The following is a 13,958-nucleotide window of genomic DNA, read 5'->3' on the forward strand; positions in this document are numbered from 1 at the left end:
AATGAGGAGGGCATTTTCTACAGGTCCTTGCAAACCTTGTCCTTGGGGTGGGGAGCACGTCTCCTTCTATATTTGGGCAAAAGCTAGTTAATAAAAACCGGAAATGTGTTGCCCTTTATGCCTTCAAAACACTGCACAAATAGTAATGAGCGTGCATTTGAAAGCAAGGCGAGTATTGGAAACGAACTAGAATCAGATCTTTCTCTGGGCTTATGATAATCGAGGTTAAGACTCAATCAAAGCAGCTGTCTTGCCGAAATGACTTAAAGGGAGAGAAGGGCAGTCATAGAAATATCAGGTAAAATTAGCTTACATAATTTTCCCTTTATTTAGTTCTAGGGTATTGGTGCCTTCGATTCAGAATTCTTCACGCTTCTTTATTCAAACTTAGACCTTCCAGTGGACTCATTAAGAAGGTCCCCCTCTGGTCCTTCTCTCTTTCCCTAGGTCTCTCTCCTCAGGTGTTCAAATAAGCAATCAATCACCCATTTCCGTGTTTGCACACAGAGATATATGAGGAAAACTTTCAACTTTCCCTGAACATGGAAAAAAAAAAAATCACATCTGCTAATATACTCTGAAAAAAAAAAAAACAGCTAGAAGAGGTTCCACAGGAATCCTACAGACACCACAAAGAACAGGAAGAAATATGTCTTTTATTATAAGTCTCATATATACAGGGAAAGCTGTTTCTCACAGCTCAGGGAAGGCCGTGAGAAAGAGCCACTGTCACCGACGGTGATCGCGTTTACACTGGTAACGGCATTTAAACATGGCTGTGCATTATTAACAAATAGAACCGTACACAGAAATGCATAAAAGACATAGGTATGTGGGTGGACACTTCACATATTTTCTAGAAACAAGTCAACACAAAAATACAATGTGCCAGTAAAAAAAATAGGCATATCAATAGGTCTCTTTTTTTTTTTCCCGTTTTCTTTTTTTTGTTAACACATGGTATGCTGAGCTTTAATCTCAAGCTTTTTCACATCAGGATTTGCAGGCACTTCAGCAATCCAGCCATGGTTTACAATACATGAAGTTCAGACCGACAAACAAATACGAAAGCAAAAGAGGATCTCACGACCCATCGTACAGTGAAAATATCGACATGAGAGCAATCTTTTGTTACCACTGTTTTGGGACCCCAAAATGTTCTCTGTATGATGCATAAAGGTTTTTCCCTTTGTTGTCTTTTATGTTTCAAGGTGGACTTTTTTAGCAACGTGGCGCTGCCCGGCAGAGATGCAGTGGGTGGATGTGCCAGGCATGCAACGATTTCAATGGACTTTAAAAACCACTGACAGCAGATCAGTTTTTAGAACCCAGAAATGACTGATTTATCTTTGTCCCACTCTACACCCTCCTGCCAACCTGTCAAAACGAAAACTAATTAAAATAATTATTGGGATGTGCTGGACCATAAGCTCATGCTGGGAGACTTCTTTCCTCAGCGCCCATCCTCCCAGAAGCTGATTCACTCGTCAGGCCTGCTCCTTCCCCCTATGCAGAGCTGTGGTGACTCCACCAAGGGGCTGGGAACATGAGAGAACAAGTGTATTTATAAACACAGACCATCATCATCACTGCTAATTTTATTGATAACCTTGAGCTAGAAGGTAGTTAAAAAAGGACTCCCATGATAACCAAAAAAAGTGTTAGACTATGGCTTAGCTCCTTTGATAGGATAAAGGAACTTTCCCCTTATGGGAAGCTGAGGAAGAAAATGGAAAATCGTACTAATTGCAAAGAACTGCAATAAATGAGTGTGCTATGAAGTACCTTCCAGATCCAATTTCTGGTTTGCATCACCCACTTCCATCCACCAGGGACTGAGATGTCACCTCACATCCAAGCAAATGTTAAGGGAGAAAGAGGGACCCATCCTACCCTCAACTTCAAGTTCATCTGTCACCACCAGTTGCGTTGGGGCTGGAGTAACAAAGCCATGCCGTCCTGTGGGTTGGGACAAGATTCCTGGTACTCCAGAAAGACACAGGGCTTGTGAACACCTGGAACAGATGATTGTCAGATGGTGGGAAATCCTTCCATGAAACAGACACTTGACACATAGTGGCAAAGACGTTAAGGCCTTCCACATTCTGCTCATCCTGCTTAAAGGCACTGATACGAACAACAGAATTTTTCCATAGTACCATCAAGGTTCTTAAAAAACTCCCAAAATACAAGTCTTTGTAGGAAAATGTCCTTTATTGCGTGACACGGGGTACCTGTCCTTCTGCTCAGGAGTAGAAGGGCCTCCCTTTCTCAGGAGTCTGCAGTCTGCTCAGCCGAGAGACCTGAGAAGGGGAGGGGGGCACGTCTTGCCGGAAGGGCCCCTTGGGAGGGGTGTAATTGGGGTCCTGGACTTTCTTGTACGAGTCATAGTTGCCGGGCCCTTCGGGAGGCGGCTTTTTCTTCATCTGCTGCTCCTTCCGCCTCTGCTCCTGGCGAAGGAGCTCCTGGGTCTCCAGCATGACCCTGGCGTTGAAGCCGTGCCCGCCCATGTAGCCGTTCCTGGAACCCTGGTAGCTGGAGTACCTGGGATTCTCCTTGGCACTCTGGAAGCCTTCCCCGGGGGAGTAGTTCTGCTCCCAAGAATCCTGGGAGACAGAACTGGCGTTTTTCCTGCTTTGCCTGGAAAGCAAAGCCCAGAGGTTAGCGTGAGGGTTGGAGGAAGGGGAAAGAGGAAGGAAAGGAGGGAGGGGAGGAGGGAGGGAGGGGGGAGCAGCGGGGATAGAAGATGCATTTCAGTGTTTCAACAAACATCACTGTGTTCCTATCACATGCCAGACACTGAGAGGGACTGGAGGATTTGAAAATGAAAACACGCACTGCCCTCAGCAGGCTCACAGTCTCGGGCATGTAAACAACGACTAAACAGGAGAGAGAGCTAACATATGCAGCAGCTATTGGGCAAACAGGGTCCAGCTCCTATATCTGGGTAAGTGGTTGTCTGTTCAGCTTGGGGTAACAATAGCTTCAGCCATTTAGACACATTGGCAAGATGCTATATAGGAGCATCAGAGATTTGGCAGCTTCTACTGCAGCAATAATTGCTCGCTTTAGATTGTTACAATTCAATGCTAAACAAGCAAAACAAATATTTTACACAGCTGCCACCATAATGCCAGAGAAGCCAGCTAATATGAAGTACATGTAATGGATTGCAATATGAGTTCAGTTATGAAAGATTTAAAGTCCAGACTCCTTTATGATTAAAAATGCAACAGGCAGTCCCTTAAAGCACTGGCTTTAGAGTTGCATATGTCAGCAACTGACACTCATCAGAATACACGCTCCTCAAGATTTTAGAACTTGGAAGTCTGTACAGTAAGCACTATTTTCCTACACACTGTACTGACACAAAAGGCAAGGAAGACTTTCTTAGCTCACTTTTTGTCACCCAGGATAGGGAAATAAATCAGGTTCATATAGAAATTTCAAATTCTTATCTCTTCTGCGATAAAGTTGCACATCATTTTCAGGAAACATTATTGTTTTGAAACATCTTTAATTTATTATCAGGTCTCTAGATGCTTTTATGAATTTACAATAAGATTGGCTATGATAAAGTAAAACAATTTTGTGCCAGAAGAGAAGACATGCCCTAATTTTTTTTGCCTTGAAAATGGAAGAAGGGGAGAGAGAATTGAGTAATAAAACAAAATATATTGCTCCATTTATCAATAAGAAAATCATTTGGCAACAGTATGTATTGCTCAGCCTTTCCCATTGACAGACACACAATGTGGCTGAATGTTCAAAGAGTCTCCTAGAAAGGAAAAACAAGGTCTGTGAAGCCATCGAGTCTCCCGCAGGAATGAAACCATTTGCATTTTTGAACATTCAGAAGTGCCATCAATATGGTTTGGGATGAAATCTGCCCATTTTCCATATGGCCAAAATTCAAGTCAGGGATATTTTCAGTAAGGAAAATGAACTCAATGGCTGGCACCATCTCCGGATATGGCTATGATTAATTGTGCGCTCCACGGTACATCTATCTGGTTCTCTTTTAATGCAAGTCCGAACCATTTGTACAATCAGCCCCGGCAAGAATCCTTAGATTTGATGGAATAGTTTATTTGCCTAAAGCACTGATTATCTTCACTTAAAAAGTCATAAATTCATCTGCCCAGAGACAAGAGTGATGGAAAGTGCCGGCGTGAAACCAGGGATTTGACATTAATCATGAAACTTTAATTAAAACAACGAACTTGTTACTGATGTTATAGCAATAACGGTGGGATCCCTTGATGGGTTGGTTATCAATTTGAAGATAACCAGAAAGAAGCTGTAGAACTTTGGCCTCTTTTTTCATCCTTGGCCTACTGAGAGCCACTAATCCCCCCATCCCCCACCTCCACAAGGCCTGAGGCTCCACGGAGGTCATGTGACATAAGAGGAAATTTGACTCTTCCTCAGAAGCCAGAATCTTTCTATATTTAAACGCACTGAGAATTCACTGAAGGTTTGCTAGGGATGGAAACTGTGAAGATGTGGGGAAAAGAATTTCTCTTAGCCAAAACGTTCTTCAACTTAATCATAATGGAGAAAAGTAAGTAGGGGGTCCTGAGGCTTTAAGTAAAATTTGTGGAGAAAATACACGCACACACATGAACATACACACACATACATATATACATGCTCCCTGAGTAAGAAAGTTACTGGTATCAGTAAGCTCTTGATTAAGAAGAGGAAGAGAAATGAGTAGATCATAAAGAAACAAGAGAAGGAAGAAACAGACAATGCGCTTTCTACTCTAGAAAACTAGTCACCCAGGCAGCAGTGTGGAGTGGGCAAGCAGCTTTGGACCAGTCAGATATAGATTCAAATCTTGCGTCTGCCACTTGCCAGCTGTGTGGTCGCTGGGACCAAGATGTCTCACCTGTGAAGCTGGCACACCTAACCTCAGAAGGTTGTGGGAGAAAGAAATGAAGTAACCCACCTGATGTGCTCAGAAAAGTGCCCGGCACATAGTAAATGGTTAATTAGCATGTGTTAGAGGAGTTTGAAGGAAAAGTCATTTTGCCTCCAAAGATTGAGCGTCCTGGTTTGGGGGGCGTCTTTCTGACTGTGATGGTTAATTGTATGTCCTGTTGGCTAGGTTACAGTGTCTAGTTGTTTGGTCAAGCACTGGCCTGCTTGTTACTGTTGTTTTGTAGATAGGATTTGCATCTACAATCAGTTGTTTGCATCTACAATCAACAAAGAACATTGCCCTCAGCAATGCAGGGGAGTTCCCTGATATAATCATAGTTAGTCTTAAATGCCAGAACTGAGGATTTCAGTGGTCAGACAAGGAATTTGACATCAACTGTAACTTCAGCTCTTGCCAGAATTTCCAGCCGTCAGCTTCAATCTCCTGGGGAATTTGGACTAAGGACTTCAGCATCACCTTTATAGGAGTTTCCTGATTGTGGTGCCCTATGAATTCGGACTTGCCAGCCCCATGGTCACGTGAGCCAATTCCTTATAATAAATCTCTTAATATAGAAATATTTTGTTGGTTCCGTTTCTCTGGAGAACCCTGACTAATAAACTGACCAAAGAAAAAATATAAATACAACATTAGTTTTTCCTTCCTTGGTTAGAAGAATTGTGGAAAGATCAAGGAGCAGAGAAAGAGACTCTTTGCTAAAGAAGCCTCAGTAAGTAAGGACAAGTCCACAAGAACTTCCACAGGAAGCCCAAGCTTGGAAGTCCACGTTCTTTCTACTGCCTCATTGTCCATCAATCAAAGCCCACTAATACAGCACTGACAAAATATCAATTTCCTTTCACTGAATTTCTTGGTCCTGGGAATGAGCCTGTTGGACTCTCTGAATCCACGCAAAGCACACAGCTTGGTCTGGCGATAACTAGCTCAGTGATTACAGCTACCTCCCCTTGGCCTGAAGACTGTCCTTGTGCAGAGGCTTAAACCAAGGGCCTGAGGACAGCCTGTTGGCCTCCAAGGTGAGAAGGACCAAGAAAGGGTGGAGAGAAAAGGATGAAGAAAGATGTAAAGACCATGGCTGAAAAGTTGTCAAGCTGGTTACAGAACTGATCCACAGGCCTGGTGGGGAGACCACGGGAGGTGCTGAGAAGTGAAACACATAGCGAGGAGGTCAGACGACAGAAGGGAAGCCCGGGGAGAAAGGAACCGTGAAGAGGATGTGGAGAGAGGGCAGGAAAAGAAAAGAAAGAAAAGTATTTAATAAAGGATTTGGAGTAAGCCTTTCTGTCAGTGGTTATGACTGAACACATTTCTGCTGGGCTGAAAGCTGCCTTTTGTATATGCAGCTAAGGAACCAATTTAGGACTGAAAAAAGGGAAAGCTCCCAGTCTGATTGGTAATTGAGTGTGGGGCCACTCAGGTCCCCTTTCCTCCTGAACTATTATTGCCACCTGGCTAATGTCTTTTATTTGACATTTCAAAACGTAACCTGAATTTTGGCTACAGAATTCCTTAATTACAGTTAGAACTTACAAACCATGCTGGCTCGTATACATCACTCTAATTCAAACCACCTTATCTAACGTGACTGATACACAGTCTTGACCATTTGTTTTATTTTACGTTCCACTTGGTAACGGAACATTGTTGGTGTGTGCAATCTTTTTGGTTTCAAATACCATACCAACTTGTTTAGACAAATCTCCACTAATTGTCAACATCCGAAACACAGAGGTCAAGTGTCTCTGAAGAATATCACATGGCAGAAGCTCGGACTTGGCTCAGCTGCCTGTGGGCTGCCATGATCCTTCTGAACTGCATGGTTTCTTTACCCTCCCTCCTGCTTCTGCACACAGCTCGTTGCTGAGGGCTGGGTGCAAGGTCCACCGTTCAAATCTTCCTCAGAAATGTGGTTAGTTGCCTCAAGAAATTATTCTCTACAAGCAGAAAACACAGTGGAGGCCGACCAACCCCTCTTGCCTAAACTTACACAACTCGTTAATTTGGGGATGACCACTCTTCTCTATACAGAATAAAGTGTCTACTAATAAAGCAGCGACAACAAACCCTGAGGGACAGTTTTGGTTATTCAGGGAAGTGCTAAATCACCACAAGAGTAATAGTAATCGAAGCAGCATGCACAGCAGTCTCTTGTGCGTTTAAATACAGATCCTTCTACAAGGTGTCTCAGAAGGCAGAGGGAGAGAAGGAGCCAGGCATAGAAGATGTGGGAGAAAAGGAAGGGGTCAGAGGAAAGAAGAGGAGAGGAAGTGTTACCAGGGTGAAGAGTGACCCAGAAGGTTGCTCCTGTCTTTACTTGAGGTGTGATTATTTTCAGAAAAATACAACCACAAACACCTGCAAAGAAGTTAAGCTGCTGAAAGCTCCAGCTCCTGCAGCCATTGCCCCCTCACTCTGTGGTGAACCACAAAGCCCCAGTCAATGAACAAGCAAGATCCCATCTCATTGCCGACCTCAGGTTCCTGCCTCACTGCAGCCAGGAAAGTCCCCTTCCCCGAGCCTGTGCCCTAAGCCCCCAACCCTGACACGACTTTCCTTGGCTCATTAAAATAGAAAATCCTCCACCTCTGGGTGGGATTTAGATGCCATTTTCTTAACATGTGATGTATGTAGAAGCATGTTCTAGATGAGCAAAGACTACACATACTCAAAATCAATTCTTCAAAAAAACCCTTGAATTCTTTGAAAAAAATCTCCTTGCCCACTTGCTCCAACCACCTGCACGTGCATCCCCTAAGCCACTATAACAGAATCCCACTCCTCCCTTTTGGACACAAGTCTACCCTTCTCCACTCTTTGACCAACAAATAAAGTGCTGCTTTGCTTTACTGAACTGGTTTTGTTGGATTGGTGTGAGAGACACCATAAATGAGACCTGTTCTGGGGGGTCCAGCCTGTAAAGGGTCGGTAACAGAAGTCTAAGAGAAAATACTCAGTTTGGAATATCTGAGCTACTGAAGAACACGAGCAGGAGAAAGTCCAGGGAACCCTATCAGTTCCCTCTTGCTGAGGGTGGCTGCCCTCTCATCTCCCCCTCCAGGCTGTCCTGACTTCCAGAGCCATCGCAGCACCTCTCTCTCCTACCTCCCTTTCTTAGCAAAACTTCCCAATTCACTCCCTCTTATGAGATACACTTTGCTAATTCCCTCTGCTGTTTCTTATCCTCTCAACCACAATGGAAAGAGATGAAGTCAGACAATTTGCCAATGAAAATAAGAGGATGGTGCCTCCACTGATGACCCCCCACCCACCCACCCCACCCAGGCCGGGGCGTGCTCTGTCCACCTGCGTGCTGTGCATGGAGGCCACCCATGGTGACAGGCCAACCGCTTCGCCACCTCCACCCTTCCCAGAGGATGCAGGCCCATCAGGCTGGGAGGATACGCTGCGTACACACGGACTTTTACAGTCCTTCCAGTGCTTAGAATTTGATTCACTGGTTTAATTCATACAGTGGCCTTCTTCCAAATGCTCCAGGCATTTGAGCACAGAAGGGAACTTACTATTTGTTAATCTGCCAAACTTGAAAAACAAAGCCCTTGTAGCAATGGGCCTTACAAAATAATGCTTTAGGGCATGGGCAGGTTTGGGTTTGAATTCTGACAGAGTTACTTCCTAGCCTGATTTCTTGTGTAAAATGAGATGACCTCCAAGGGCCTGTCAAGATCTAAACTTCAATGACTCTTACATAGAGCGGGTTAAACAACTATTAGTGGGTAATTCTCCTATTTAAAAGAAAAAGGGATTTAGTACTCAAAGGAGATACAGCTTTATAGACTGGAAACGAATAACTAAATGAACAAAGTTACTAAAATACATGACACACTTCCTGGAAGAAATTTTTACTCCCATCCAAATTCCCTTGGCTAACCTGTGCCAATGTTGTTACATCTCTGATGGTTATTAGAACGATTATTTAACATTTAAAGAGACTCCACTTCATTAGAAACTGAATCGAGATCACTTTTACATGGGTCAGGCAAGTCTACACAGATAAGCATTTGCCAACAAACAAGCATTGTTTGGTTCAAATTTAGAACGATTCACTCAATACCAAAATGGCAAGTGGATTTTTTCCCCACCCAAAATGTTTTGTTACCTGGAATATTTTTTAAACAAACCAACAAATGCCTGTCAGAATCATGATGATAGGCCTTGTTTTGGAAAGTCTAGAAGTTGAACGTTTCAGAATATTTTATTCCTTACCACACATGGAGGAAATGTTCAGATGAAAAAATGGAAACTATTTCCATGTGTCAAGGTTTGGTCACCTGAGGGCTTTCCAGTTTTAGGACAGAGAAAAGTCTGGAGCACAGATGCCTCTGACTTGGATGTCAGGTAATGAGGTGAACATTCTTATAACTTCCAAAGGTCCAACATTGAACTACATCAGGTTGCAGGACAAGACAGAAAGGTTTGGTACGAGCTACAGCAGGTTGTCAGGACAAGACAGCGAGATTTGGTACACCAACCTCAAGCAAGTACTGTATCCTTTTACAGAGCTCTAGATCTTACAAAAGCATCATTTCTTCTAGTTGCTCTATGAACTAAGCAAAATAAGAGTCACCATCCCGTTTTTCAAATGAGTAATCTGTCTTGCCCACGGCCACACAGCTCTCAAGTAGCAGAACCACGACTAGAACTCAGGTCTGACCACTAAGCTTAGCTTTTGGATGTCAAACAGCTTCTCTTCCAGGGAGGGAGCTTTTGGGTGGAAATGTGTGCATGCCCTTGAAACACCTTTCTTTTCAGTCTTCTGGCTGAACAGTAAGATGGCACCCCTAGCGAAATGCAATAATTCCCATCCATCCATTTGCCAGTTCCTCTAGCGAGAAACAAGTTGGAAATGTCAGTGAGATTTTGGAAGGAGGGACTTCCTAAAGGGGGGGGGGCATGGAGGGGGAGAATTTGAACATCTGGAGTTGTCCTACCGAGGCAAAGAGCTGTACTGGCGCTGGGCTTGCTGGAAGCTGTCCCGCTCCTCTTGGCGCTGCCTCTGCATCTGCACCTCCACGGAGACGGAGTGCCTGCCGCTCTGCGTGTAGGGCTTGGAGTTGGGCTGAAGGAGAAGGACACAAAAGAATGAACGAGAAAGAGACCACTGATACCACCTGACTTGTTGATTTAATTACAATTCTTATAGATTGATTTTGAAACATTTTGCAAGTTGCATAAGGTTTTTTCCTTCTCCTTCAAAATCAAGGAATATAAATGCTCTTTGGAGACAAATACACAATCATCTTAAATTTTTATTTCGGCTTTGGAATGCAGGTGAAAATTGAAAGGTCAATCTTTTTAGTCTTCTTAACAAAGTTTGGCAAAGACTGATATTAGTGACCAGTTTGCATTCCTTGTATCTACAGCAAATATAAGGAGGGTGAGGCACTCAAAAAAAAAGCTACAATAACCCACACTTGAAAGTTGGCTGTGATGGTTAATTTTAATTTTTTCCTGTAGTAGTTATATATATTTTACTATAGCAGCCCAGGATACACTATAACCAGATGACAGTTAAATTTTGAGCCAAGATTAATTTAAACCAGGTACTGTTAGCCTTGTACAGGTTTCCTCTAATGCATGGATAGCAGCCAAATGGGCAAGAAATACCTATCAAAAGAATAAACCGGAAAGCTAATAGCTTCTTATTAGTTATTAGGTGATGACATTTTAGCCAAGTTAATCATAACCCTATAGAGAAATTATTGATCCTTTGAGCTAAATCCTTTGGTCAGCAGGTCAGCAAACCCAGGGCCTCATACCCAAATCACATATTGAATATGTATCATGCTGTATGATCGAGTCTCTGTGGGGACTCCAACTTTTCACTGACAATCATTAGATTACCTTCTAGATCTGGACTTTTGAGAAGACGGAAGCTCTGCTCAAAATAGAGAACTATTTCTCTAATTTTACAAAGCATCAAACAACTATTTATCATAGCACCAGTGACCTGCCCTCTTAAGTAATCATTTTTGTACTTTCTAGCCGTCGCTCCCCTTTTGTATTATGCAACATTGTGCAATACGCGTATTCTGAGTGAAGAATGTCTGTTAAAACAAAGTTATTGATTTTCTGTTAGAATTCAAAGCCAGTGGCAGACTTTGGCTCCATAATCATTTTCTAAAATAACTGAGTCTTAACATTCATTGGGATAGTTCTAAGATAACATGTTGGTTTGTTACCTAAAGAATAGCTGGCTCCCATGGCTGGCTTTTGTCTGAATAGGTACAAAGCATCATCTATTGTCCTCTTTCTGTCTGGCGAGCACTATCTTATTTGTTTGTAAGCAATAATAAGGAAATATACAGGACAAAAATTTCAAAGCATATGGCCATAGTTAGAGAGCATATTAAAAATATCCCGATACAAAAATAATGTGTGAAGAGATTAGGCTTTACAATACCCCTGTCCCCACTAGTAGATGTTTATAACCACACTCATTGGAACAAATGTGTGCTCAGAGGCTTACTCTACAACACAGTTCAAATAACACATCAGTGGTGCCTTCAGCAAGAAAAACACTTCCCTGAGTGAGTTTTGCTTATGCAAACAAAGCGTCAACCAATTGTTCATCAACTACATTAAAGGAGACAAACATTTTCTTCCATTACACTTGATGAGGCTGGCCAAAAAGGGAATGGAGCTGTTTTCTTTTGCATGGTGAGCCCTGGGATGTTCCAGGGAAGCCATCAGACAGGAGGGAAAGCCAAGCAAGAAAACATACACAATTTCTCGTATGTCCTCAGAAAAGAACCACGTTTTCCCTTCCTTTTCATTCAGTATAAGCTATCTGCATGTGTCAAGCAGTCTTGAAAGATCTGGCATTCTGCAGCAGGCTTTAGTAACCAGCTTTTCAAACTCATGCTGTTCTGTGACATGCTGCTTATGGAGATGTGAAAAGAAAATGCAAGGTCTTGTAGAAATTTCAGGTGTATTTTTAAGTTGCTTCTCCCAGAGGCCTGAAAATTTGATTCTGACAGAGAAAAAAGAAGTTGAGGGCTTTTGTTGCTTCGACTGTGTGTTCTCTGACACTGTTCACCTCAAGCATCAAGTTGGTTCTTGACAAACTCCAATAATGAAATTATCATCATATGGGAACTGAATGCTTAAAATGAGTGAACGAGTTTGGTATCAGCATAGTACTTACTTTACCATGATAAAATAGACACCTTAGCTTCACCATTAAGATTTTACTTCAATTATCTTTGCAGAGTATGGTAAAGAGGTAGGTTATTGACAAGAATAACCCTTATTTTAAAGATGAAATTTTAATGGGCCATACGTTTTCGAGGAAGATTAGATATAGGACCAGCCCATAGCAACAACGAAATAAGTCCATCTTGGCAAGTTTTACACCTGACCTGAATCTGAAATAAACTCTTGGCTTCACAATTCCAATGAAGAGCTCATAAAAATGGAAATGGTGGGAACAGTATTATATCGACAATCCTGACTTTTAAATACTATGGTTTTGGTCCCTAAAGCAGAAAGAGAAGAATATATCCAAGACCAAAATCACAAAAATAAAATAAATGCAGAAAGGGATCATTTGCAACCCCAGAGAGAGGTGCATATTTTCAAATAAAATCTCATCATCAATAGCAACAACAAAGTAACATCTGTCCAGGGAAATACATGTGTAAGCATAATTGTAATAATTCTGGAGATTCATCAAATAAAATGGCAATAGCTCCATTTTAACGGTGCAATACAAATAACCCTGGCCTTGTTTGTGATGAAATGGGTGACAAGCAATGACCTTTAAAATAATGAAAAAATAAAGCAAACAAATAAAACACTCAAAGATGCCATGGCCATAATAACAATAGAAGTTGTAAATAAAAATAAATATATACTTATCTGTTATGCTGCACACTGGAGGGCCATGATATGTGAATCTTTTCATGGCTTGTGTTTAAACACAAGCAAAAACTATGCATGTCGCTTTTATAAATGAGCTGCAAAGAACTGGTCTTTATCATGATTATAAAGAGAGCATGTAAAGCTTGGGGAAGCTACATAACTTTGGTGTCATGTACTGGTGTAAAATAAAATGCAAAAAATATATTCCATATACTGTTTCTCTTAATTAAGTCATTAAGACTTTTTCTCAATTAAATGAAATCATCCTTATTTTTCCAAAATTAAAATTAAAATAAATAATAAAAATACAAAAATCAAAATAGTTAATAGATAATAGTCAAAAGAACAAATATAAACATACACATTACAAAATTTTAGTACTAATTAGAATAAGGTAATATTATACCTTGACAGCTTAATATAAAAGGATAAGTAGCACTTACGAAATGAAATTCATTACTTATTTGAAAGAAATAACATTTATATAAAATATTCAATAATTTAAAATTTGAGGAGGAAGACAATAATAACACAAAGACCAATGACATCCCTTTGAGATTTGGAAGCCTTATTTTAGTAATTCAAATGTGCTGCAAACCAAATCTGAATTACACAGTCTGATAAAAAGTGGTAATTTAATGACCTGATGGAGGATAGAAATAATTTTTATTCCATTAAATTATGTGAACAGTATATTTTTTTTTTACTATTTTTAAGAGTAGACATTAGCCAATATTTTTAATTATTTTCTATAGTGGACTTGCTTTTAAATTTTAATCAAAACAAAGTTATATTTTGTCTATCCTGTCTTCCCATCCCACCACCCATTCCCCATTACATACTATACTTATAAAACTATCGATTGAACTCATGTGGGTTCTGAATGTTGGAAAGCTTAATTGCTACTAATGATATTTGTAATGGCTGAAAAATCTGTAGAGCATACTAATTTCCCTCATAAAGTTTTAATAAATGCATGTTTCAGTCTTAATCCATTATTTGTCTTCCTCTTTCCCAACCACTGCCTGGATCTATTTTTTCTCCCCACCTTAACACTCCCATCTTAAGCATCAGGTACTTCAAACCGTAAAAGGGAAGCTCTACAAAGTGAGCCAGACCTCTAGGATCC

At 41.2% G+C, this 13,958-nt stretch overlaps 1 protein-coding gene across 15 annotated transcripts in view; it reads right to left on the reverse strand.

The window, feature by feature from the left end:
- Nucleotides 1-636: 636 nt before the first annotated feature.
- PARD3 (par-3 family cell polarity regulator) overlaps nucleotides 637-13,958 on the reverse strand; it is a 680,011-nt gene continuing 666,689 nt past the window's right edge. For all 15 annotated transcript variants that reach the window (XM_037835598.1, XM_037835600.1, XM_037835599.1 and 12 more), the window contains 2 exons: nucleotides 9,898-10,025; nucleotides 637-2,640 (listed from right to left, as the gene is read on the reverse strand). In XM_037835598.1, coding sequence (XP_037691526.1) covers nucleotides 2,247-2,640; nucleotides 9,898-10,025 — 522 coding nt within the window. In that variant the 3' untranslated portion in view covers nucleotides 637-2,246. The remainder of the gene's footprint in view (nucleotides 2,641-9,897; nucleotides 10,026-13,958) is intronic.

This window comes from Choloepus didactylus, chromosome 5, assembly GCF_015220235.1.
Source record: "Choloepus didactylus isolate mChoDid1 chromosome 5, mChoDid1.pri, whole genome shotgun sequence".
Lineage (NCBI taxonomy): Eukaryota > Metazoa > Chordata > Mammalia > Pilosa > Megalonychidae > Choloepus > Choloepus didactylus.